At 53.5% G+C, this 26,725-nt stretch overlaps 1 protein-coding gene across 1 annotated transcript in view; it reads left to right on the forward strand.

Moving 5' to 3' along the window:
* Nucleotides 1-26,725, forward strand: part of GRID2IP (Grid2 interacting protein) — a 54,052-nt gene that overhangs the window by 16,474 nt on the left and 10,853 nt on the right. Inside the window, exons 3-13 of the mRNA XM_067306275.1 lie at nt 8,243-8,497; nt 10,758-10,843; nt 11,730-11,799; nt 13,225-13,319; nt 15,432-15,615; nt 18,446-18,600; nt 20,873-20,974; nt 23,773-23,870; nt 24,411-24,528; nt 25,005-25,330; nt 25,679-26,095. Of these exons, the coding sequence (XP_067162376.1) occupies nt 8,243-8,497; nt 10,758-10,843; nt 11,730-11,799; nt 13,225-13,319; nt 15,432-15,615; nt 18,446-18,600; nt 20,873-20,974; nt 23,773-23,870; nt 24,411-24,528; nt 25,005-25,330; nt 25,679-26,095 (1,906 nt within the window). The remainder of the gene's footprint in view (nt 1-8,242; nt 8,498-10,757; nt 10,844-11,729; nt 11,800-13,224; nt 13,320-15,431; nt 15,616-18,445; nt 18,601-20,872; nt 20,975-23,772; nt 23,871-24,410; nt 24,529-25,004; nt 25,331-25,678; nt 26,096-26,725) is intronic.

A 26,725-nucleotide genomic window follows, 5' to 3' on the forward strand; every position in this document is an offset into this window, starting at 1 on the left:
GTTTAGAGATGGCATTATTTAAATTAAAGATTTTTTTGTCTTCTAGCCCGAATGATTTTACTTTCTAACTCTGCAGAAGAGGCTTGAGGAGCTGGTATTCACAGTGCAGAATTTTACCTCTCAGGGCTGCGTTAGGAATTTCTGGAATTACAGTATTTTTCCCGTTGTGTGTAAATAATGTGCATCGTGCCAGGCAGCCGTGCAGGTCTGCGCAGCCCCGGCCTTAAGTCCTGCCGCCTATTCGGAGTTTATGGACCAGGGGTTCAGTCCTGCTCCCGTTCTCTGTCCGAATAATTGCAGCAGGCTCCCTGCCCGGGCCCTTCTCTTGCCACCTGTGCGAGCACGGTGTGTACGAGGCACACGGAACTGGTGTCCTGCCCCGGGGGCAAGTGGTGCTCCACGGCGCCGAGCAGGCAAGGTTTGCGCTCACGACTTTGCTGAATCGAGGCCTGCTCCCGCTCTGGCCCTGGGACACGCACGCGGCACAGGAGGAATTCCTGGGTTCGGGCGGCAGCGGCGTACCGGCAGGGAGGGCACCGGGCAGGATGGACGCCCAGGAGCTGCCAGAGACGCGGTGCGGGAGCTCGGGGGCGGCAGGCGCCCGCCGCGGCCTCCTGCGGGCACCGAAAGAGGCGCTCCCCGGGGACTGAACTCAGCCAGGCCGCAGCCGGTCCCGAAGACCCGGAGCGGGTGCGAAGGCAAACGGGGAGAGGTCTGGACCCGTGAGCTCAGGCTGCAGCCAGAGCCGCCGCCAGCTGGCAAGAGCTCGCCGGCCGCTAAACCTGGAGGCGAAGCAATCCGTGCAGCGCAGTCGCTGTTTTCCTTTAAGATTTCTCACCCATTATAGCAGCGTGTAATTTAAACAGAAGCACTTTAGAAGTCAACTAATTAGCGCCGCCGAGGCATCCCTCCGGAGTTCGCGAGGATCCGTGCCCTCCTTTCTGCGCAGCAATGTTACAAGATAGTTCCAGCTGGAAATTACAGAGGCGGCAGTTTTAGAGAAAGCAAAAGGCTTCTGAGCCGACTTTTGGGGCACACCGCTGGTGCATCTCTCAAGGCACCGGGAAAAGAGAAAACAAAGCAGATATTAAAGCAGAATTGATTAAAAAAAAAAAAAAAAAAGGAGGCACTCGCTGCATGGTAAAACCTCAGCCCTGGGACAGAGTGCTAGACGGAAGGCAAGTGCGAAGGGGAGGCAGGGAGCCAGCCCAGGTAGAGTTTGCTGGCAAGCGGGTCCATCTGGCCGCGTCCCCGCGCACCGCGGGGGTGTGAAGTGGCAGGGGGGCACCGGCTGGCGCGCGGCTCCGTTGTTGGATCCGGCCGCGTCGTGGGCGTGAGCCGAGGCTGAGCCTCATCTGCATGAGGAGCTGAAGCATCTCCCTTTTGTTCGTATCGCACCCCTACAAATGGGAAAGGACCGGAGTTTCTCTCGGCATTTTCGGTATGTCTCTCTGATCTGCTTCTCCGTATATAATGCATGACACTAGATTTAATGGGAATGTCTCTCACTCCCTGGCAAAGGCGGCTGATGGGTGCCACCCACACAGGCAGCGCAGGCTGCTCTCACCGGCGACTTCCCGAGCTGTTGTTCCTGTGCATCGCGTGGCACAGCCGGGCAAGGAGACGACGTCTCCCCGGCTCTGATGCGGCCGTGCCGGGAACACCGTTCCCCATCACAGCAATGCGCCGAGAAGTTGGAAGGAGCCAAGCTAAACTAAAATGAAAAATGCGGGGTGGGGGTTGCAGAGGCTGGGAGAGCATATCTGTGTCCGTCTCGGCTCCGTGCCTGTGATGCACAACTCTCCAAAGGGGATAATCAGCGGGGAGAGAGGGGTTTTAGGGATGCTGCATGGTGCGAGAGGCGTGTGATGGGGTGGGAGCTCCCGGTACGGCGCGATGCGGCAGGCTGTCCCTGGGCCTGGGGTTTGCGCAGCTTGGCTGGAGGAGCCGTCCATCCCCAAAGCGCGGCCCTGCGCTCGGGAGAGGCCGGGGGACCGCGGAGAGCAGCGGGGCAGGGGTGGGAGTGGGACCGGCTGCGGGATCTCAGCTCCCGTTGCGGGAAACGTGCACTTTTCAAAGGTGTTTTTCCAGGGTGCTGCAGTGGGTGCAGGGCTGCTGGCGAGGGAGGAGGGATCTTGTTAGCAAGTGTAAGCTGAAGAAATAAGAATATCCGTTAACAGACAAACTGCTGATTACCTGACTGTGAGTTTTAAAAATAGTGATTGTGACAAAGACTGAGATGTGCTGCTAAACATCCGCTGCTGACATGAGTTTCACAGCAGCAGAGAGCAGCGCTGAGGGGCCGGGGCTGGGGCTGGGGCCGGGGCTGGTCCATGCTGGGCCCAGACGGACGCGACTCTGGCCGGGTGCGTTTCCCAGCCCCGCGCGCAGAGCCGGGACGCGCTGCCCTGCGTGAAGGTGCTGCCGTCCCTGACGGGGTGGTTTGCGAGGGGGGGTCTGAAGGCGAAGCAATTTGCAGCCCTCTAGGGCTTTTCGTGGCCTGGAAAATGTCCTGAATTCACATTCGTGCTGGAGGACGTTGACTGAACCCTGTTAAATAACGTGTCCTGACACCGTTACAGAGGAGGGTTAAGACACCGGTGCTCTGCGGGACTCCTCCAGCAGCCTGGCTGGGGAGCGGGCGCAGGGACCCCGCCGTGCCCAGGGCCGGGGGCCCCTTTGCTGGCCCCTTTCCAACAGGGAACAGGCCAGGGCCGACACCGAGCCCGGGAGGAGGAGGAGGGGAGAGGAGGAGGAAGGCAAGGGGATGGTACATGAACGGCTCCCGAGCCCTCCCACGGGGAGCCGAGGGAGCAGGAAAAATATCTCCGTTTCAGGCACACTTGTTGCTAGGTTTAACGCTGGTGCTGGACGCCACGTCCCCAGGGCGGGTGCTGCAGAAAGGCTGCAGCTGCTGTGCGACCTCCTGTCCCGTCCCGTCTTGTCCCGTCCCGTCCTGTCCCGTTCCCCAGCCAGCGACCTGGGAGGGAGCAGCCCGGCCGGGGGCTGCAGCCGGGTCCGGCGCTGCCAAGCCCGGGGCTGTGGCTCCTGGCAAAGCCACGAACCCTTCGCGGGGCTGCTGTCGACTGCGCAATGAAGGCGCCAGGTTCGGCTGGGGTGCGAGCGGTGTCACCCCCCACTGCCCGACCTGGCGCCGGCTAGCTGGGTGCGGAAATGCCGGGACTGGGGCCATTTGGAGCTTTTCAAGACCCAGACTGGTAAAGCCCTGCGCAACCTGGTCGTGGCTGACCCTGCTCCGAGCAGGAGGTCGGACTGGAGGCTGCCCAAAGTCCTCTCCATCCCGAGCTGAACCACGATCCTGCGGTTTCTGTGCACTGCTGAGTGCTGCAGGCGGCCGGCCCTGCCTGGAGACGTGCCTGGATTTGGCCAGGAGACCAGGGCCAGGGCTCCTCTGAGCGAGCTCCAGGGAGAGGCGCAGGCACGTGCCGGCTCACGGGGCATCGGCTGCTCTGGGCCCAGCCGGGCGGCACCGAGGAAGGGCCACTGCTCCTGCAGCAGGGGCTAGTGTGGGGAGCTCGGAGGGATGTCTCAGAGCAGAGGGAGACAGAACTGTCCCGGGAAATTTCCAACTGCCCCAGGCAAATGGCGCGGCAGGCTGCAGCTGCGGGGTCAGAGGCAGGCGCTGGCCCGGGTGGCCACGGGGCTACTGAAACGCAGGGTCTTCGCCTGGTCCGAAGGTGATGTGTTAGATGGGTGCAAATGGAGCAGATGCATCTGGGCACCCTTTGCCCCGAGCAGGGTTTGCTGGGAGGCGGCAGCCCCGGCCGGGCTCTGTGCCTCGGCTGTCCCGCCGAGCAGCAAAGCGCTACGCGGGGCCGGGGGGTCGTCGCAGAAATAGCTGTGGTCTCCTGCTAAGCACCAGGCACCATCAGCCCGTGCCAGGGCCGGGGAGGGCAGCGTGGGCAGCGTCAGGGCTGCAGTGGGGAAGGGTGAGGCCTCGGAGTGGGCTCCCGAGGATCCCACGCGCTGCCTCGTTGGAAGGTCCCTCGTTAAGGACCAGATCTGAGCAGGTGCAGTTTTGCAGGTCCTCGCATATACTAAACCACTGACTTGCCCAGCTTCAGTGAGCCGTGGGGGCATCCAGCCTCCTCAGGGCCCCGAGGCCACCCTTGGGGTGACTGAGCCCTCCGCTCCTGTCATTTCTGGCACTGCCCTTCTGGAGAGGGACGTCTTCGGGATGGGGACTGTGGGGCCCAAAGCACAGCTGTGCACGGACAGGTTTGCTTTGATGCAGGACTGGCGGTGGCCAGGCCACCCGCCTGGCGATCGATCTCCTGCTGGGGGCATCCAGCTGGGTGAGCTTGGGAGCGACTCAGGCTTGGGCATCGCCCAAAACGCATCAGAGATTTCACACCGGTTCACTGATGCCCGATGTGTTTGGTGCCTCATTTCTGTGCCTTTTCCCTGCTAACGATGACGGGGGCTCCACTCCCGGGATCGATGCACCTTTCTGCTCTCCCCGGGGAAACCCGAGACCCGCCTGCCCTTCGGGGGAGCTGGGACAGCGCGGCACGTTTTGCACGCTCCGGCGGTGACCAACCGGGGAAGGAAGGAGCCGCTTCCCGGCCAAACCCTGCAGGTCTCCTCTGGCACTGGAAGCCCGTCGTCTCCACGTCGCTCTGCACCTGCGGGTGCGTTGCAGGAGCAGCGACGCGGCCGGCGCGTTTGAGCCGCAGGAGGGAAGCGCGGTGCCCCAAGCCCACTGGGCGCTTCGGAGCTCGCTCCTCTGCCGGCCGTCGCTGCTGCGCGAGACCCAGCGGCTGCAGCGGCGGGTTCGTGCTGAGGGAGCTGGCACGAGCCCTGCCGGCCGGCTGCGCCTCCCACCCTGTGCCGGTCCCCTTGCCCGTCCCGGCACAGCTCTTGGCCCGGTGCTGTGGGACACCTCGGGGCTCCAGGGCTGTGCAGCGTTAAGGCTTTATTTCTGACTGCAGCCTTTCCGGCTCCTGGTTCCTTCCAAACTGGAAACACCTTCCTTTGCACAGCTTTAATCAGTTCAGTATTAAATTCTCTGCAAAGGGTTTTGCAGAAGGAAAATATTTAATAGGATTATTTTTACCTGTCGTTTAGCTCACCTCCTTACTTCTAGCACTAAGTTATAGCAAAACACTTGGAACGCGTCTTTGTGCCTGTTTATTGAAGGAGCTGCGCTTTGCTTCTCAACCCTGGTGTCTGTTAGCCTGCAGGCTAAGCAGTATTCGGTGTAAAGTGGGCCAGCCGTACGGATTTCAAGAGGAAAAGTTACATGAGAACTTGCTCATTTTGCCTGCCGGGAATCTGGACGTCTCCTTCGCAGGAGGAGGACGCGCAGCGCAACGGCAGGGCCGAGACCCGGTGCGGTGCCCCGGGGCGGGCTGGCTCCGTGCCTCCTTCCTCGTCTTACCGTGGGGATGCGACAGCCCGTGTTCCCGCAGAGGCTTGCTTACAGCCGGGTGAAATATTTATTAGCATGATTTCACCCTTTTCTATTTGTTGCTTAATCACAAATCCACTGTGAATTGTACCAATGTGTTACTTACTTTAAATTATCACCAAATGCTTAACACGAGCATATGTCAGCCTCAGGATTGCTTGTGATCTGTCTGCTCCTATTCATCATTAGAGCATGAGTTGTTATTTTGAGCATTGGCTTTCCTTACGAGGGAAATAAAGACGTCATGGTCCTGGGCAGACTGGGGATTTGAAGCATCCCCCTTTCTTCTGCTCTGGGTTCACGCAGGCTTTCAAATTCCTTTGGTAAAGCCACCTGAATGATGGAGAAGAGCCCCCGGGAGCCCCACGCTTCCAACAGGGGAGGCAGCAGGCACCAAACGTTTTGCCTGGAGCCGACACACTCCTTCTCCGAGGATGCCCAGTGAGCCGGCCGGCAAGCTTTGCCAGGACGTCTCGGGGTGGGACGGGCCAGAGGGCTCCTTCCCGCGGGGCCAAGCAGGCCCCGACTTCTCTGGTCGCGCTCCGTTAACAGCTGTCCTTTGTCGGGGCCGCCTCGTGCTTCCCGGGAGGAAGGCGCAGCTCCTTGGAGCTCCCAGTTGCTCTGGGCCATCTGAAGCCAGCTTGGAGACCAGCCCGACTAATGCCAGCGCTAAGTGGGAAATGCGATGCGCAGACGGTTTGGAAGTGACGCTGGCGTCCCTCCTCCACCGCAAGTGTCAGAATTTTTCTTAATGTATGGAGCGCGTTTTCGTTAACAACGAGGTGAAGAACAATAACGAACCTCGCAAGACAGTATTGTCTAATGAGCGAGTGCAGCTGCGATACTGAGACACCAGAGTGGGTATATTGAGGACAGTTGCTATAGAAACACTAGGAGATAACGAGAATCCCCCAAATGTGCAAACGGAAAGGGTGGGAGGAGGTGAACGGGGTGTCAGTATTTCGCCGTTCGAATGGCAGAAGGAGAAGAAAAGAAAGAGAAGGAAGAGCATCTCCCCATGTTACAGCAAGCCTGGGATGTGTGTTGGCTCCCAGGGAGCGAAACCTGCCGGTCCGAGCAGGGAAGGCGAGACCGGGAGCACCGCGCGCCCGCATGTGCGAGGGTTGGTGCAGGGCAGCATGGCCCCGGGGCTGCCCACCGCGCGGAGCCGGCCCGCCGCGGCCCGTGAGGAGCGGCAGCGGGGTCTGAGCGATGTGGGAACAGCGCCGGGGCCGAGCCGGCGTGAGCACCATGGGGAGCCTGCACCCCTGGCGGCACTGGCCCATGCCGCGCTCCACGGGGACGGCGCAGCAGCTGCGCGGTAGCGCTGATTCACCTTGACTAACCTGCCAGGGAAGGGACAACAGAAGCAAAGAGCAAATGCAGAAGAAAGTAATTTAAGAGCTGTGTTTCTGTAACGCGCTCTCCTCACGTGCCCAAGCAGGAAACGTTCTTTTTCCTGTGGGGGGCTCTGAGCTAGTAAATCCAGCACCTTCCAGCCCGTGCAGAGGCATTTCTGTATATCCATATCCCAGCAGGAGACGTGCTCCTAAGGGGGATGATTGCTGGCCCTGGACAAGCATCCGATGAGACAGGGCTGATCCCTTTCTCTATATCACATGAGGTTTCTAAGGGATGCTACGGCGGGTGAAGGCTGCTTGGTTCTTGGCAGAGCTGCTTCTGATGGGGCGGAGAGGAAGTGACTTCAAATGGAGCAAGTTCCTGGTGGTCTTTCCTCATGTGCAATGTTACCGTCCTCGTCCTTGTCACCGCGGCATCAGTGTCCCCCAGAGGGAGACCCAGGGGACCGTGGTAATAGTGCGTTTCTCTCGCCTCGTCACGGCAAGAGTTGGAGGTTGGCAAAAGTCAAGGCTGGAGTCCCAGAGATGAGCACCGGGGTGGGGACAGGGCTCTCAGCAGAGGGGCTGGGGGACGAGGTGGGGAGCAGCGTTTCAGTGGCCACAGACTGTCCCGGTGCGGAGGCCGGGTCTGGAGGAGGCGGTTCGGCACCGTCGGCGTGCGCGGGCGTTCGCGTGGGGGCGTCCGTACACCTGAACATCAGGAACACGGCGAACGCCTGGAGGAAGGGAAATGATCTCATGCTGCTTTTGCTGTCAGAACATAGTCACAACCGAATGCCATCTGGCTGATCAACTTTAAAAATCCCCTCTTCTCTGAGCCTTGCCTCAGAGTCACAGCCCTGCGCAGCAGCAGGGAGCGCGGCGGCTCCCCTCAGCCGCGGCGAACTGCCGGAGTTTGAGCTGGGAGAGCTCGAGGGACCAAACCTGGTGGGTTTGCAGCAGAAGAGGCTCCCCGGGAGCACGGGTCTTCCCCCCGCAGTCCCGGCTGCCTGGGCAGCTCCCAATGGGGGAAAATAATTAGTTTGGGACTCAAGCTGAAACTTGTCATTAGGATACCAGGACTGGCAGCTGAAGGGGTCCCGGATGGGACGCACGGCGAGGAGGAACGGAGCTGTTTGAATCGGTCTCTGCTGGAACGTGTCCCCTGGCTCTACCCCGCCGCCCCGAGCGCTGCTGCACAGGGCATCAGACCCTCCTTGCTCCCACAGAGCCGCGGGAAGGACGGGGCGGCACTCTGCCACGGGGCTCGGAGATGAGACAGGCATCCCTGGTGTGCGTGGCTCCATGCCCCGGTGCTCGCAGCTCCGGACAGGACTGAGGCCAAGATTGTGCGAGAAGGGCCGGAGGCCGCTTTGACCTTTGCTTTCCCAGGTACTGCTGGATCCGGAGCTGCAGGGCCACGGCCGCCTCGGCCCTGCTCCTCATTTGCCTCCCTTGTCATGTTTGCCAGGATTTTCATCCCCAAGAAGCACCGGCAGCGGTTTGACGAGGTTGTGTCGCAGAGCCTGATCAGCAAACTGTGCCGCTCCAAGAGCGAGCAGCACAGCAACCGGCTGCGGCGCAGCCGTAGCGAGGACCACCAGGAGCGGCTGCTCGTGTCCACCCGGGCCAGCTCCGTGCCCCGCAGCCATGAGGAGGTCAGCAAGAGCCTGAGGAAAACCACTTCCCTGATCACCAGCAATGTGGCCTCGGGGGCTGCCCGCAGGTAACACCTCTCCTGGAAGCCCTCAAATTCAAGGAGGCAGGGTCTGGTCCGCGTGGCTGGGGGATGTTCGGTGGATGGCAGCAGGGGGACAGACGCCAGGGGAAGGGGAGAGGCACTAGCAGAGGGGATGTCTTCAGTGTGAGAATGGGTGGAACCCTTTTGCGGGGAGGTGAGCAAAGACTTCTCCCTCTTGAAGGCCGGGCCAGTTTGGACCCAATGTCCCGGGCCCAGGCCGCCCTTTCTGCCCCCTCGCTGTTGTAGAGCTGGCTATGAGGAGCTGCGCATGGAGCAGAGCCAGCGCTCACAGGCTACTGGCTGCGAGAGGCTATCCCGAGCAGGATGCAGGGTGCTTGGCCGTGCCGGAGGGATGCAGGATGCCCGGCCGTGCCAGGGGCTGCAGGGAGCTCAGGCACAGGAGAGGCTGCATCATCCTGCACTGCCTCCACGGGTGTCTGGGTCCGAGGACACAGCAGCGGGGGGAAGGCAGGACAATCCGGTGCCTGGGGGATTAATCCATTTCCCTCTGCCCACGTGGCCAGACCTCAGCAGCCCTGGAAAGCAGCGGAGCCCTGCCGCACTCTCCACGATTAGCAGGGCTCCTGCACCGTCCCCAGCCCCATCTCTCAAACAGATAGACGAGGTTTGGCTTGTCCGCACAGCTGGGGAGTCCTCCAGGGAGGGACTGTGCCACCACAGGCACAGCACGGGTTATTCCCCTGCCTCCATCTGCCATCTCCAGGGGTGTTCAGCTCGAGCGCACCTTCCTGTGAGGATCTCTGCTGTCTCTCACGCTACAGATTGAATAACTTTTTTGCCGTGACTTATCCAACATTATTTCCACCCAGTCTCTCCCTGTGCCAGCCCAGCATCGGTCCCTACGACAGGCTTTCTCGTTGTAAATGATCTCAGTGATGTTAACTTCCCCCAGTTCCCTGTGGGGAACAGCTCCCCACTCCAATCAGTCTCCCAGCAGGAAGATTTCCTAATACTCCTTCCAAAATTTCCTAGCTGAATTTAATTTCTCTCTCATAAGCCTAATAAATCTTACCCCTCCCCAAAACATGTATTTTCTTATGTTAGTCTATCTGTGTAATATATATGTTATATCCCATGTCTTCACTTCAAAAACATATTGGATTTGAAGGACTGGACTGTGGTTTTATGAATTCATGAATTAATTGCTTAAAAAAGCAATTTCCAAGGCGGTGCAAGAGTCAGTGCTCAAAGGCTCTGCCCCTAAAACATCTGTGTCTTTTCCTGTCTCCAGAGTCCCCTACCTGCCCGATGCTGGAGCTCTCATGTTAATGCATGTTAAGCTTTAGTTTGCAAAATTTAGCTCTGCTGTGCCGGTCCTAGCGTGAAGTGCAGTGGTGTCGCAGCTGAGGGGAACAGCACATCATGCCCGTCAGGCGGGGAGCATCTGCTAACCCTCAGCTTGCCCTGGCAGCATCTGGGTTCCTCCAGGCCTCCCAGAGGCTTCGTCTGGGCCATTTCAAACATCCCCTGGGTCTTTCAGATCCCTCCACTTCCCATTGCCATGTGCCAGTTCAGTGTCCTGGACTTTGTCTCCTTCCCCAGGGTACCAGTGAGCTGCAGAGAGGAGATGCTGTCAGTGCTGGAGAGACAGGGAACCACACCAAAGCCCAACTGGGGGGCAGGAGAGCAGTGCTGGTGGCCAGGGAGCTAGAGATGCTCCAGGAAGGGGGCCCAAGCAAGGAACAGGAGAGCTCCCTGCCCCCTCCGTCCGCCAACGCGCTGCCCCTTGTCGGTCCATCAGTCCATCGGCAGAAAGACGGTGTCAGTGGGGAAAGCACAAGAGCGTGGTGACATTGCAGCTTTGTAAAGACCATTGTACCTGTTGGGATGGAGAGGAGTTCAGGAAGCATTAGCGCTCCTGTGGGCATCAGCAAGAGTTTGGCTGGCCCCTGTTCCCCAGCCGGGGACCAGTGGTCTTTGCAGCACTCAACATTTTCCACTGCTCAGGCCTGTGTGCCAGACAGCCCGCCAGGAGGCCACGCCAAACCCACCCACACCTTCCTCTGCAGACCCTGTCTCCCTGCGGCTCAACATCGGAGATCCCATTTGAAAGACGCTTCAGTCCAGTGTCAAAGGGGATCTTGCAGGGTCCCAGGGAGTATCAAGGATTTAGTGGGTACTCTAAAGATATCCAGGCTAATGGGGCTTTGATGAAGGCTGGGGAAGGGAACAAGAACCAAATATATGTTGGGTTTTGATTTCATGTTTGCTTTTGTACCTGCAGAACTGTGCGAGTTTATAAAGGCAACAAAAGCTTTGGCTTCACGTTACGTGGACATGCCCCGGTATGGATTGAGTCTGTTCTGCCAGGTAAGAAAACCTGCCATTACGTGGTGAGACTAGACTTTGTCCAGTCGCTCTGACCAGAATTAGAGTGCAAACTCTGCAGGCGCTGACCGTGCCAGAGCCCAGAGGGCCAGGGGCGGCTGGGACTCGGCCTGCAGGGCCTCTCCTGGGGAAACTCCTCTTCCCACAGAGCATCTTCCCCATGCACAGCGGCGCCGTGTACCCACGCTGTGACACAGAGTCCAGGACTCTCTTGTGACTCCCTTGGGAGGAGCGTTTCCCAGAGCTGAGGCCCCTTTCAGCAGGTCCCACGCTGAAACAAGAGGCCAGCTGTGCTTGGACAAGATCTCAGAGTCACTTTTAATTAACATAGAGAAATTAAATTTGCGTGCTGGGGAAGATGTTTCTGTTTGAGTGAACAGTCATAAGATTCAAAGATACTTATGTATCTATAGCCTGAACTCTAAATTTTAAGTGCTTGCTGTTTGCTGGAAAATAGCAAAATGGACTTTTAGGAACCTCAGTGATGGAGTCTCCTGATTTGAATAATTAGTATCTTCAGCACAGTTTAGTTTGGCTTTATGCACTCCCTATTTCATGTTTAGAAGGTGGAGAATACCTGTGTTCAGTGAATAGTTTGAAATCACATCTGCTTTTGAAATGTAAGCTAGCCAGATACTGATCCATGTTGCACCTGCTGAGCCACCAGCGTACAGACACTGGACACTGGCATTGCTGAGCCCAGTGAAGCAGCCCTGTCCCATCCAGATAATCTAGGTACAGTGGTGGCCTCCCCTCAATGGTCTTCACTGGACATGGTTGGGCACAAAGTGGCTGGAGAGTTGAGATCCCACCACCAAAAACAAGGGACCCGTTAGCTAAAGCACCTCTCTCATTCCCTGTGCCTTAGGAAGCCCAGCTGAGAAAGCTGCTCTCAAACCTGGAGATCGAATCTTATTTCTCAATGGTCTGGACATGAGGTAAGAGACTGTCTAAATGACTTGTGCCAGATGGCTCATGGGGGGTCCTGGAGAGTGTGGCCAAGCATAGCTGTGTTCATTTGTTCCCTCTTGAGTAAAAGAGATGAGAATTGGATATCCTTGAGAGCTGTTTACTGAGGTACATGAGGGCTTTTGTCCCATACAGGTCTCTCCTTTAATATTCTCTCATAAAACTGCTCTTCCTTTCCCTCCCTTTACTTAAGAGTGCAAATAGCCATGTATAATGCATGACATACTATAACGGGCATACTGACTGTAATCACCTGGAGACCCTGACTCAAGCCACTGTGAATTAAGTTCCATGTGTTAAATAGCAGGGGCTCTTTCGTGAAAGGAAGAGAGTACTAACCAACCCATGGATCATTTCTGGAATGGGATCCTAAGCTTAAAACCACATGGGCAATCACATTTCCACCTAGAAGTTAATACTCCCCTACATTACTTGCATACAACAAAAATAATCAAATTCTATCAAACCAGAGCTCATTCTGCACCTCCCTGATACAGTGACAGCAGCTCCTGTTTTCTCAGGTTGGTCTTTCTGCACAAAAACAAGAGCAAAGGGTAGAACTGGCTACATGATAAGACAGAATGATGAATATTTAAAGGTTACACATCTGATGCTTTTTCTGTCAGTGCCCAAGTTCTCAGATTTCAGCTGATACAGCAAAGTCTTGGCTGATGCAGCATCGCCAGAAAATAGAGGAGACCTATTTGAAGATTATCCTCTGAGCCTGCGTTTTGGCAGGCATTGTCCCGGGTCAGCTCGTTCCTTTCTCCGAGGAGACTGGCCTGTCTCCAAAAATGCATTTTACTTTCAACTTGCATTTTCTTTTCATGCAAAATTAGGACAGACAAACAGAGATCCACAGCACTGTATCATTTAAATGGAAAGTTCAGCTATGGAGTCTGAGTGTAGCTTAAGGTAATGCTGGCATCATTTGCCATAACAGCTCCACAGGGTGTTCATATGCATGCCCTAAAGTTATTCCGTGCTGCAGGTACAACTGAGAGCCCTGAGTTACATGGTGTGATTCACACTCTCCCTTGGGTAAGGCTCTTCTCTGAATAGCACAGACAGAACGAAGCAAAGAGCCAGAGTTCAAGGAGACTGCAGCCCGGCTGCAACTCTGTCTCCATCTGAGCAGCCAGATGAGGCCTTTTGCAAGATAAATGAAGGCAGCTGCAAACTCCATTTTACCCTGGCTCCTCGCAGTTCCCTGGAGCCAGCTGAGGCGATGTTGTCTAGGAATCCCTCCCACTCACGTGTGGTTCCTCACCAAGGCCCAGGGGTTACCAACCAGCACCACTGCTGCCTTGCAAGCTGCTTCCTGCAAAGCTGCTCGCGTGGGGAAGGCGGCCTGGAAGGACGTCTTATCTGGGCTCTCTCCTGTGCCTCTGCAGGAACTGCTCCCATGACAAGGTGGTGTCGATGCTGCAGGGCAGTGGGGCGATGCCCACCTTGGTGGTGGAAGAAGGGATTGTCAACTTCTCAAATGGTAAGAGTGTGGGGGAGGAGACGGGAGTGGATTTACAGAAACCCAGTGTTCACTCCTGATTCCCAGCGTCTCGGGGGAAATCACTGCCCTTTTGCGCTGCTAACCCTGCTGGAGGAAATCGCCAAGTATCTCATGTATACCCAGCATGTTTAACACTGCTTTGAGCCTAACGCCGCTCCAGATTTACCTGGAGGGTTGTTCCTTCCCCAAGGGTCTGAACAGCCTTCCTGGGCAGCCAGAGCACGTGGCTGATGGCTTTCTGTGATCAAGCTTAATCTCGGACTTGGCTACTTTCCAGAAGGGTTTATTGTACCGTATGACTGTCCTTGCTGGCCCTTTACATTGTCCTTTACGTGCAGTCTGTGCTGTGTACTTGAAAGTAATATAACCCTGTGCATACCTGGTCGCTGTGCCAATATCACAGTTATGTATGGACTGTCCTGTTCAGTATAACTGCTGCTTTTATGAATAATTTAGCTTGCGTACCTATGGTGAGCAAGTCAGTGAGAGATCAGGATGTCTGGGGCACTGCGAGTGCTTATCAATGCGATTTCAGTGGCTTCAGTGGCGGTGCAGGACCGCAGCCAAGGGGAGCTCAGTCACCGTGCTTCCCAAGCTGCATAAGGACACGAGGCCCACTGTGTTACTGGAAAGCTGCTGTGTAACACATAGGCCCAGGAGTTAGTGACCAGAACTCTTCCCTCCAGAGCTTCGGGTTAGGAGCCCTGCATTACTAACTTGTTTGCGTATGCCTTAGAAACAAAACCAAGAGCCTCACTACTTGCTGGTAAAGATCCAGTGACACCCAAACCACTTTCCCCCCCACAAAAATTGACCAAGGAAGGATATGATTTCTAGTCCTGATGCCTTGGCCATCTTCCTACGTGGATAAGTGCATTCTGTGTCCCTGCAGTCTCGGCTGGGTTGCCTCTTCCAGCTCTCACTGCGGTGCGGTATCGCTCTGTGCCGTTCCAGGCCTCGGCTCACTGCAGAGGCAGCCCCGCTGTGGCAGCAGGAACAGCGCAGGATGAGGGTGGCAAAGTAAGCTGGCCTTTTATGCCTCAGTTTACCCACGTGTAACTCTTGACTGATACTGCTCTTAAAGTCAATGATTATTGTCAACTGCTTTGAAACTTGATCAGAGGCTTCAAAGAGCAAAAGAAGGAATACTATCTGCGTGTGTTTACAGAAAAAGGTAGAAGCAGCATGACCGAAGAGACAGATTACATCCAACAGAGTAGACAAGTCAGAAAAATCTCTGCCTGTTTTCTGTAGATTCACGGACCTATTGAAACATCCACAAGTTCCACTGCAGCATATTCTGCTTCCTTCAGTTCCCAGCATGGGAGGAAGGCAAGGGCAGTCATTAGCTTTGTGCTGGCCAGGACTTCCTCTAGCTGTCAGGCAGCCTTTGATAAGCTGTTTCACCTTCTTCGCCATGTTGCTTTTCAGTGACAGAAATGTTTATTCTGAGACAATGATGTATGTATCAACACATCAGGATTTGTATTAATATAGAGTGGAGATTCATGTGCTTGGAGGTCTCCCTTATCAAAGGTGTTTAAACTGGTAAAAACAGGAGGTAGAGCCCAGCAATGTGCGAGCAGTTCGGGCTGCAGATGGACAGGGACTGGGGACACACGTATTGGGCAGAAACTGCTGCTCAGACAAGGCTCCCCATGAGGCTGAGGGCAGCCTGGTCCAGGCTGCCCACAGGGTCTAACTGCTCATGTTTACAGGTGCAGCCCGAAGCAGAGAGGAGATTTCAAGGACTGTCAGGTGCAGATTTATGGCAATACAGCTCTTACCCTAGTTTGTTTTAAGCACTTTCTCGCTCAGGCCCCTTTAGACAGGGTGGCACACATCAATCCAGGAGAAAGCACTCCTGGGGTGCAGCTGGGGGCTGCTACTGGGGCCTCATGTTCTTCTTGCTCCTCCCCAAGAGACAGAGACATTCCCAGGTCACTAAACAAATCCTTTCCCTTTGTACTCAGGTGCAGCTGCCCTGGTGGTCCCCAGGGATGAATCCTGGTTTCAGTGCAAGCCTTTAACCTGTGGTTAAGACCCTTTGTCTGTTGAATTTTCTTTTTTCTTTCTACCTGCACCTTGCAGACTCTGACTCTGCTGACTCCCCGAACACCTCCTCCGCTCTCACCTCCCTGCAATGGGTTGCAGAGATACTTCCCTCTAGCATCAAGATTCAAGGAAGGACCTTCAACCAGCAGCTGGAACATCTGCTCACACCACCTGAGCGCTATACCATCTGCAAAGCACTGGAAGGCTTCTTTCAACATCGGTAACTTGTTAGCAGCTCCGTTCCTTTAATGCTGATAATTGGACTGGTAGCGATGTCCATATCGAAGAGCGAGTCTTGAATCAAAGCACTGATGCAGAAAGTAGATCTTGGATTTAGAGGCTGTCACCACTGAGCTCTGCTGTGCTTATTTTCTCTAATATCCTCAGCTGTATATTCCCCAGTCTATATCCCCCAGGGAAAGAGCTGAGGCACAAGCCCATTTCTTGCCTGGTGTCCTGCCCAAGAACAGGTCAGACCCATTAACTTTTGAGGTTAATTCAGTCACCACTTAATCCCACATAAAAATGACCTTGATCTCACCATCGCACGGGATTCTCTTGCTGTCCAGCCAGCCCCATGACAGCAGCACATCCTGTTCTGCCTCTTTCAGTAAATTCTCACCATGTTTTATTCCTGTCTCCTTGCTCTTTTCAGCATTTTGGCTGAAGCATTCTCTTGGCCGCAGCGCGAGAACGGCTGTAGCTGGCAGAGCTCTCTTCCTGTAATTGAACACATCCTCTCTGCCCTGTTGCAGGGGTTGAAACCGATCCTTTGGCGGACTCAGGATTTTCAATAGTGACCTTGTTTTCTGCCCTTGATCTTTAACCTTTTTGTACCACAGTGATACAGCCATCCCTGCCAGGCCCTGGGAGATGCTGCTCACCGCCTCTTTCTGCAGCTGCTGAGCTGACCAAGCACAGCTGCCCAGCTGCTCCTCAGGAGCCCGGTTCCCACCACAGGCTGCAGATACGCAGGCCATTGCCAAGCGCTGGACTCTCACGCCATGCCCAGGCAGACTTCTGCTGCCTTTATGCAGCATATTGCTTGTATACAGACAGATATGGATCAGAGGATTTGATCCCTTCATTTTATAAGGAAATTCAATAAACCCCTCAGTATTTAGGCTACAGATGTTAAGAGATGATAGAAAATACTAAACACAAAGCACTGAGACTGCCTCCACACCATTGCTAAGGCTCAGGGCTACACTGTCCTGTGCAGGGCTTAGGAAGCCACCCCCGCCTCTTGGCACCAGATGAACGAGTCCTCTTGATGCCCAGTGATCACCAGCCATGCCCTGAAAAAGCAGAATTCATTGCTTTGGACTCTCCTGCAACTACATTTTCTCCACATGGATTCCCCAGTCAGGCATTTCTGACTAATTAAAGGGTGCTGCAGGTTAGATACCAGCCCTCATCATTAGCAATTAGGAAATACAGAGCTAGTGCAATACTTGCCCTTGCTCAGTGACACAAAGATTGGAGCCTGAGCACTAAGAATAAAGCCTCCAGGTTTCCTTCCCGGTGTAGAGCTGCACATGGGGCTTGGCCCCAGGACTGGGGGTCTACTTGGGCACTGTTGCTACTGCCAGCCCCAGAGCGCTTGGTTGCAGAGACCATCGGCTCACCAGGGGCCTCAGGGCAGGCCCAGCCTCTCCCCCACCTGGCTCATTTTGCCTGTACCTCCCCCAGATGATTCAAAGCAGCAGCAGCTGCTCCATGTCACAGCAGGACATCGTGACCTAATTTTGTGCCTGTCCCAGACTAGCCAGCTGTGAACTGTAACTGCTATGACAAGGATCGAAATCCCCAAATACTAAATTTACATTGCTTGCAGCCTCAGCACGCAGATACAAGCATTTCCCAGTGGTGAATGCAGAAGCCTGGGAGTCAGGACATCCATGTTCTTATTTTTGGCCCTCCAGCCAATTTGTATTTTACAAGCCAGTTCACCTGGAAGGCAGCTTGCCCCATTGAGCCAGGCTTAGCAATTATTGTTCAGGACATTCTCAGCAATTCTTCTGAAATACCTTAACTTTTCTGATTGGGAGGTAGGCTTGTGACAGTCTAGAGGTGTATCAAGCTTCATAGAAAAGGTAAGTTAGCCCAAAGCTAGAGAAGAGCTTAAGAGAGAAATTCTGGGAGGCTCTAGACAGCTCCTTCCACTCCCAATCCCTGCTGGCCTCTGAAGAGCCCCATTGCCAGTGCAAGCCACTGCATCAAGGAAGTCATTCCAGTATCTGAATTTCTTCACCCTTCAATTCTCCCTCCCACATTTAGTCCCTGCTCTTTATAAGGCTGCAACAGTCCATTTGAGTAACATCAGGGTAACATTTGTTCCTATCAACCTTCTTTCAACTATTTATAGGAAGTCCCTAATATTATTCCTACATTAAAGATGCAATAGTTGCAATGAGCTGTAACCTCTGATCTCTGCCTCAGTTTCTTAATAGGAGAGAGGCCCATCTTTAGTTCTCTGACCTGGCTTTCCTCACCTGAGACCCAGCCCCCAGGAAAGCAAATCCTTCTGGGACAGGCCTCCAATTCCATCAGTTGTTCTGGTCTTCTCATTGAATCAGGTGCTCAGTCCTGTTATTCTTCTGTCCAAATCTTATTCTTCTCCAGACTCTCTCTCTGTTTTCTGGCTCACTCTCATTCCCACCCCAGACCCACTTCATTGGCTTCTCCAGCATTTCCCCAGTTATCCCACCCAGCCCTCCTGCTTCACATAGAGTGGCTGAGTCATAAGCTTTTTATAGCCTGGCTGGCAGGTGCTGCCAGTCACTGGGAGATTGCTCTCCCCATTAGCACTGTCTGCAGAACTACACTTCCAGAGATCTCACCTTAAAGGGCTGAGTCCCTTGCTAGGGGTCTGGCATCTCTGCTTTTAAATGGCTTGTATGTTTATGCCAAAGTCTAAGAGGTAAGCCTGGCAGCTGAGATATAGCTAGAGATAGGATGGGAAGTACAAGAGACCTGTGGAGTTGTGTGATGGGAGGATGCAGCAAAGGATGTGCTCATTTCCTAGCCCTCTCTTTCCAATTTTACAGGAATATTGACACTCTTATTGTGGATGTGTACCCGGTGCTGGACACACCAGCCAAGCAAGTCATTTGGCAGTTTATCTACCAGCTGCTGACGTATGAAGAGCAGGAGCACTGCCAGCAAAAGATTGCCAGGTTTCTTGGTTACAAGTCCTTGGCAGGTGAGAGGAAAGCCCCTGTGCCCTGGCATGGACCTGCTGTGCCTTGCAGTTTCCCTAGGGATCTTGGCCCGGTGCGTGTTGCACACTGCAGACCGAGCAGGCTGAGGGTGGTAAGGGAGCACCTGATTTCTCAGTTTGAAACACGGCTGCTGGTTTTGCCCTGCCTGGCTCCTGTGCATGCCAACGTACCTGCAGAGTGACAGAAGATGCTCTCTGATCAGGGCAGCACTGCTCCAGAGGTGGAGGTGACTGTGCGCGGTGCAGAGCAGCGCAGAAGCAGGAGCCTGTTTCTAGCTCCTGTTACTGATGAGTAAATATGAGACTGAAAGTTACTTTTTCTGCACCACGGAACTGTGTAGTTTGGAAGGAAACCCTGCAATAGGAGGAAAGAAGGTTCTTATCTTTGGGAGCAAAAGCTTTTGGAATCTGCTTAGTTTGTCAGAGGTCAAAAAGTCTCAAAAGAAGATAGGTGGCTTAGGGGTAGGCATTCGGAGAAGAGAGGTAAAATAACTGATGACTGCAGTGTCTCTCAGGATGTCTCCGGCACCTAGACACACAGACAGTGCAGTTAAGGGTCAGCTAGAGTTAAGTATCTTGAACTGGCCATACCAGCAAGGAAGTGGGAAATGTGCTTCACTTCAGCCACAGAAGCGTCTGCCAGGAAATGTTCTGTCAAGGAGATTTTGAATGCAATTAGCAATTCTCATTGTCTTTCATGGTGGGGAAGTTTGCGGTCTACCTCTCTTTCTTACCACCATTAGTTGTTGCTGGGCAACATACAAACCAGCTGTGGTTTGATGAGGATTATGGGCTTTGCATTTAGACAGCAAAAAAGTGGAGGGCAAATCTGGAATGAAAGGTTTTGATCTTTGGATTTGGGCTTCTTAATTACTTTCAAATTGTTCTATTCTAAACTATTTACATTCTGTTGGTATGTTTATTTTAGACTCGACATAGGTAAAATTGTGTGAAAGAGGTGTTATTTGAAGAGATGCTTTTTGAGGAACACAGTTATTTTAACACAGTCTTTCCCCTCATAGGGAGAAGCAACTCTTGTAGTCCTGGTGCAAGTATCCCCTACTGTGCATGGAAAATTGCTATGTATTTGCTCACCTAATTTGCACTCTTAATTATAACTGCCATTGTGTGCACAGAATAATGGCCAAATGTGCAGAAATTTGTATATATCCCCAACAATTTAGATCCTAAAATTAAGTTATAAACATCAAAAGATCTCAGGAGGAATTTCGTACACTTTCAGTTTGCAGTTGTGTTTTAGGAATAAAAAGTAGGTAACCCCAGCCATTTACAGAGGACCTGGAGTAAATGTTGGAGAGCGCTGGAGTAAATCTTCCAGGACCACATTGTTTCAGAGACAGATTGTTGTCCCTGATTGGCACGCTGGTCCCCGATTCCTTGCAGCTTCTCAGGTGCTCCCATGTGTGAAAGAGACAATCTTTGACCATTTGAAGTTCTGAATGTTTTGGTGCATTATGTGTATCAGTGTTTGGAAGCACGATGGCCAGAGATCTCTGAATTTGGGTTAGTTCTTCATTTGGACTTATTCCAAACTCAGTGACTATCTCTGATGTTTCTGTGTATCAGGCTATCTAAGCACTGGTCTGTTTGATACCATGAAGACTGATACTCTGGTATCTTTGTTCTGCTGTAAGTCTAAGCCTCTCTGAGTTGTCACACTGAACTACAGCACAGACTACTTGATTTGAGAATATGGTTATTCTAGGCAGCATTTCAGTGCTGCCTTGCACTCCCATCTTATCCCTTGAGGGCAGGAAGAAGGAGTTAGCTGGATCCCTGTGGACCAGCCTAGCTCAGGGCTGGAGTTTCATGTGCAGAATAAGCTGGTGGACACCAGTGCTGCTGGAAAAAGAAACAATTGCACTTGCCCCATCTTTGGGCATCCATCCCTCTCCCTGCTCTGTGCTGGCAGGTGTATTTTTGTGGTCACACGGTGACTGGTTGTAACCTGCTTAGCTATCCAGCTCAGGGTGGCATCAGCATGGGGATGGGGTTGAACGGCTAACAGCTGGGGCAGGTAGGACTGCTTCTGCCAGCAGCAGTGCCAGTGAGGCTGTGCATGAAATGGTGACCCAGACCATGCTGGGGTCATGGTCTTTGATGCGAGGCTTAGACAGCAGCTGCCAGTCCGGCTGTCCTGGGGTAGCCCTGTGCAATGGCGAGGAGTAATAGTGGAAGCTGCTGTATCCTGTGCAGACAGGTCGTGACTTACAAAGCATCTTTTCCATTGCAGCTGAGCCAGAAGCAGAAGAACGCCATCGCAGTTCTGTCCGAGCAGCTTCCTTGTGTCGGGGAAGTCTTCGAACCCCGCGCCCTGAGGAAGGGGGAGCAGCAGGTGGGTATTTCAGGGCTGTACAAGGAACCCCTCTGAGGGAAGGAGGGAGTTGGGGGTCCTGGTGGCTGTTCCTGTACTGTACTTCTGCTTTGCTCCAAGTCAAAATCCTGCTGTACTCGTGAGTGTGAATGGTGGCAAAAGATGCAAGTTAGCACAGAGTGAGCTCAGTCTTTGGCTAGAAAGCAATGTTTTCAGAAACAGCTGAAATAAGAAATTCCAATATGAAGCTGCTTGGGCTATGGCTGTACACTGTTTCCAGTTCCTTCCATGCTCAGAAGAGAATTGCAAGGGTCATCAGTCCAAGGGGTTAGCAGTAACCAAAACAATTCTGCTCATTTCCCCTCACCATACCTCCAACGATGAGCTTCACTTTAGTGTTACAAATGTAGCTCAACTCCAGCTGGCCGGAGCCCTCAGTCCTAGGGTGCAGAGTTTCTAGTTTTCCTGTGAACCGTCTTGAACACCATCAAATGCATAGGTAAAACAGGATTTGTGAAACCCATGTGAAGAAGAAAGGCTGGTTCTGAAAGAGATCATGGTTCAGTAGCACTTTGAGCAACCTGATGAAACTCATTCATGGCCCAAACCTTCCCTCTTTTCAGAGTAAGCCCCATATCTCCCCATCCATCTGAAAATCCTGTCCTCCTAATATTGCTGCAGGGCTTTCCCCCCCTCAGATCTCTAAACCTCTCCTCCCAACCCTGTGTTGCTCATTATGTTTTCAGTCCTTCAGATCTCTGTCCTCCTCTCCCAGATGGCTGGGCATGGCATCCTGCCTATTCCTCCATCATCCTAGTTGGCGCTGATTGCAAAAGGCACTCAACCTGTGATTGCTTTTACTTCTGAACATGACCTCCCCCACTGCGACCAGCCACATTCCTCCAACACAAGAGCTGCATGGAGGGCAACAGAGTTTAAGAGCCAACATCCATGCTCTTCTGTGGACATGTCACCCCTGCCAGGAAGCTGAGTCTCACTGAACTGTCGGGGAGGGCTGCTGTCAGAGCAGTCTACTCCAAGACATTTCGCCAGGGAAAAGTCCTCTAACCTGCCTCTGAGGAGGATTTCTGGTTCCTGATTACACCACAGAGAATCCCAGACAGCTGCATAAGACAGAGAGAAGCCTCTTGCCCCAGACAGATGCTCGCCAGCTGCGGGTGGGGGGAGCAGCATTGTCCTCAGCTGCCCTGCGGAAAAATCAGAGCAGACCCTGAGCTGTTGTGCTAATAATAATTTGAATGAAGCAGCACCAAGCCTGACAAGGCACTGAAGTGCATCCTGCCCAGGATGGTTCTAATTCACTTTCCTCCATTTGTTTAAAAATGTCATTTTTGTCATGGAGATAGAGGTGATCAGTGGGAAACAGCTGCAACTGAACCTCTGTGTTTATGACAAGCTTTCTGGGACAGCAGCTCTGTTAGCAGCAGGATGACAGCCACGCTCCAGAGTCCTTTTTCACCAAACACATCAGTCCTGGGTTGTCCTTTCTTTTTTGCCATTAAAAGCTGGACCTGAGCAAACAGGTCCAACTCAACCCTGGTGTGAGTGGGAGCTGCTTCACTGTGCTCTCTGAAGATCTGCCTGCTTGCAGCAGTGTTGAACCTGGCCCTGACTGTTGAGATAAAAATATTGTAGCTGAAAGGAAATGTGAATCTGTTCCATCTGCTCTCCAACAGTTTGAAAAAGGCAGGGATTATAAACTGCTTCTTCCCACCAGTCATTCATACACCCTTCTAAATAAATCAGGGGTCTGAACACTTCTCTGTGAGAAATTGAACTACCTCAAACTATTAACCTCTGAACAGAAACTCTCCACAGATGTAACTGTGGAAAACCAGGGTTTAATTTGGAGCTGGTCAAATCAGCTGAACTCCAAGTGAGCTCACCTGAGCCCTGTCTGGGGTTCAGACCTCCTTCCCCTCCTCCCATCGCTGCTGAGCCTCATCTCGGACTCCCTCTGTGCTGCCGGGGCGGCAGGCATGGGACCAGCATTGCCCAGGTGTCTGCATCTGGGAGAACCAGGTTTTAGAAACTGTGATCTTGACTTTAATGTATGGTGACTGTGACTGCCCTGGTGTCCAGCAAGTAACAGGGAGGTTGAAGGAGAAGCAGCCAAGAAAAATGAAAAACCTATGGCACTGAAATATCTCGATACCTGGAGAGTTCTCTATATAGCGCAAACCCATAAATAGGAATTACATAATTTCTCTTACCTTTAATATTCTGATAGAAACACTCACTTGGCCCTGTCAGTTTGTATAATACTAGTAAAGTACATCATTAAACACACCGTAATCAAAGCACTGCTCAGATGTTAAGGACTTATAGGAAGCTTCACAAATCTACCAGTTGGGTAGACTGAGAAATAAATAATATTCTCATTTTATAGAGGGGAAAAAATTGAATACAGGGAAGTAAAGGGCAAGTCACAGGAGGATTTTGTCTCAGCTGTGCTTGTATTCTAGCACACGCCGTATTTCATTGCTTGGCTGACTTCTGCTGCCTCTCGGCTAAGTCCAAATTAAAATATTTCTGCATTTGTTTCACATGTACCCCCACACAGTGGGCAGCCAGGCCTCCTCGTGTCATTCATTCAGGACACTTCAGACCTTGGAGCTTACAGTGCTGTGCTGCACACCCAAGTGACGTGAGGAAAGGATCCGGGCCCAAGCAGCTGATGGCATGACCTTTGTGGATCAGGACTCTTGTGAGCCCTGAGAGGCTGCAGGAGGCATGTGCAGAGTCCGAGGGTGTTCCCACAGGGCTCCTGACTGGTTTGTCTCTTCCTTCCCCAGCAGGTCAGAGTGACACTGTGGAGGTCCCGGTTCGGCTGATCCCTGGAGAGAGACAAGCTGGTGATGGCACATCCCTCCCAGAAACTCCCAACCCCAAAATGGTGTGAACTGCTGTTGTCTTCTTGTGCAGCCACGCTCTCTGCAGGGCTGTGCCAGTCTTCGCAGGGGCTGGGAGGGAGAGATGTCTCTGAGAAGCAACTTGCCTGATGAATATGGGACCTTTGCTTTCACAGGGAGGCTGAGCAATTTGACACTCTTATGTTAACACAGGAAAGCAGATAAAGGGAATGCATGTAGGATGTGTCTGCATGTAAATATTTGCTTTTTTTTGTGTCTGACAGCATCCTTTCCTTAGAGCTCTTCTCTAAAATATTACCTGGGCAATGAGTTAACTTTAATAACGCTGGTGTCTGGCAGTGTCTTCCTGCAGCCTCGTGAGTGAAAGGCTCTTGGGAAGCTTCAGAAAAGGGGAAGTAGCCTTGGTTTTGTGAGAAGCAGGTTTTTAAAAAATAGAAGAACAGGGGCTGACAGGGGTCAGTGATGGATGTACATCCTGTCTCCAGGACATCACAGGTCTCTGGGAATTTTGCAAGACATTTCTAGAGTTGGACGCTGAAAGCAGCTCTTTGTCCTTTTTTTAGATGTCGGCTGTCTATGCAGAATTAGAAAACCGCCTGATTGGCAGCTTTGCTGGAAAGAGGAGTAATGCTGCTATGCACAGAGCATCACCTCCTGCCCCAGACCAAGCACATGCTGCAGGTACAGTCCATTTTCCACTGTGTCTGGGAGAGGCCGTTTATTTATTTATTTATTTATTTTTGCTGATACAATAGTAGGTGATGCTGGACAGGCAGACTGAGGGTAAGATGTCTTTCACTTGGTACCATTTTATAGGAAAGCAATAAAAGTGCCACATGTAAGTCCGGTGATAGCCCCTGCAAAGCTTCATCTTCAGAAGGGCAACACAGTATGTGGAATAACCAAATGCTATTTGACCTCCAGCTCCAGGGCCCAGGGTGAGCTGAGCAGCCTCCGCTTGGTGCAGCGCAGGGCATTGCCCAGAGAGATCCCTCTTTTCTGCAGGCTGCATCTTTATCTCAGGGTCACTCTGCCACATTCAGCACAGTGCTGGAGCTCTTTGCAGCTCACGGATGGGAGAGCTCCAGGGGCCGCCTGCTATCTCGGTGCCACCAGACAGGGAGGACCCCATTCTGCACTGCTCTGTGTCCCCACAGGTGCTCGGAAGCCAGGGATGTCGATCTCGTGGCACAGCGACCGTCGGCCCTCCCAGCAGTGCTACTACCACCTGCACAGCAGCATCCCCTCCCCAAGCAGCACCGAGTCCAACCCGTACGTCAGCCTTGACAGCAGCCCAGCCCCGTCCCCCAAGCACGGGGATTACTCGCTCAGCCCTCTGTCACGACGGAAGAAGCTCTTCACCTTCTCCAGGCCCCCACGCAGCCGGGACACAGATCGGTTCCTGGATGCCCTCAGTGAGCAGCTGGGACACAGGGTCACCATCGTGGATGATTTCCTCACCCCTGAGAATGACTACGAGGAGGTGAGCATGGCACTGGGGGCGGCTCAATGCATAGACTCCTCTGTCCATCCTGGCCATGGGGCGAACCCGTGTTAGTCCTTGCTGTGCCAGCCTGGGGCTGCCTGTCCTGAGTATGGTGCAGAGCCTTCAGGGACATGTCCTGGGCTGTTGTGCAGGTTGCAGAGCGAGATAGGCCGCGAGCGGCTGGAGGGAGGCGAGGGCTGCCCATCCAGGCGTGCCGAGGGAGGGCAGGACTCTCCCTCGGTCCAGTGGCTGGCTGCTGGTGGTTGAGGTTGGGCAAACCTTGCCCTGTGGCTGGCAGTAAGGGTTTTTCTCCTGCTTCAGCCTCCCTTCTCTTTCCTCACCTAGATGAGTTTCCATGATGACCAGGGCAGCTATGTCACCAACGATGTCAGCAGCACCAGCGAGTATATCAGCAGCAGTGATGAAGGGAGCTCCCTGACCTACTCCACCCTGTCGGACCACATCCCGCCGCCGCCACTCAGCCCGCCCCCGCCACCCCCCCCGCTGCAGTTCCATGACCCCCAGCCAGTCCCTGGGAAAGCAGAATCCACGAAAACCAGCACATCGCCTGCCCCCAAATCCCTCATGAGCCATCTGCACCCCATCCCGCCCCCACCACCTCCCCCGCCACCCCCACCAGTGCCCTGCGCACCCCCCTTGCACCGGGGCCTGGTGCATCGCAGAAGCGAGTCCAACCACATGAGTGTCAAGAGGCTGCGGTGGGAGCAGGTGGAGAACTCGGAAGGGACCATCTGGGGACAGGTATGGCCCAGGCGTGGGGAGGCAATGGGGCATGGTGACATGGGTCCAGACAGGTCTGCATCAGCAAAGTTTGCTTGAGAATAGCTGTTGGCTATGACCTGTGCTGAGGCATTCACTGCACAGGTCAGGAGGAACATCCATGTGTACAACCCTTCTCTCTTGCTCAGTGCGTTGTGGGGGGGTCTGTCCTTTCCTTCCCCAGAGCATCAGGTCTTAACCACTTATTAGGCCACAAATTCAATACCTTGGCCAAGGGAAAGAATTCTGAAGATGCTATATTACAGAAAGCCTCATATTTCTTTTCATCCTTTTAATTGCTTGGACTGAAACTGAAGGAATGAGAAGATGCTCACTGGTGACTGTGGCTAGAAATCGTCTGAAATGATATTTGTTCCTGCAGTGTCCTGGGCACTGCTTGCTTTCCCTCTCTCTGGATTGACATGGGCAGGAGCTGCCTTCAGACTCATTCAGCAGCTGTAGGAGATTTTATCAAGGGGGAACTGCAAGCCTGGTTGAAAGCAGAGGAGTGATGGAGAGAGCACCAAGGCAGGGGGAGAACTCTGAGAGGGCAAAACAGAGGCTAGATGTGAAAGCTAGATGTGCTAATTCTTTGTTATCATGAAGTGATGC

Source organism: Apteryx mantelli, chromosome 16 (genome assembly GCF_036417845.1).
Source record: "Apteryx mantelli isolate bAptMan1 chromosome 16, bAptMan1.hap1, whole genome shotgun sequence".
Taxonomy (NCBI): Eukaryota; Metazoa; Chordata; class Aves; order Apterygiformes; family Apterygidae; genus Apteryx; species Apteryx mantelli.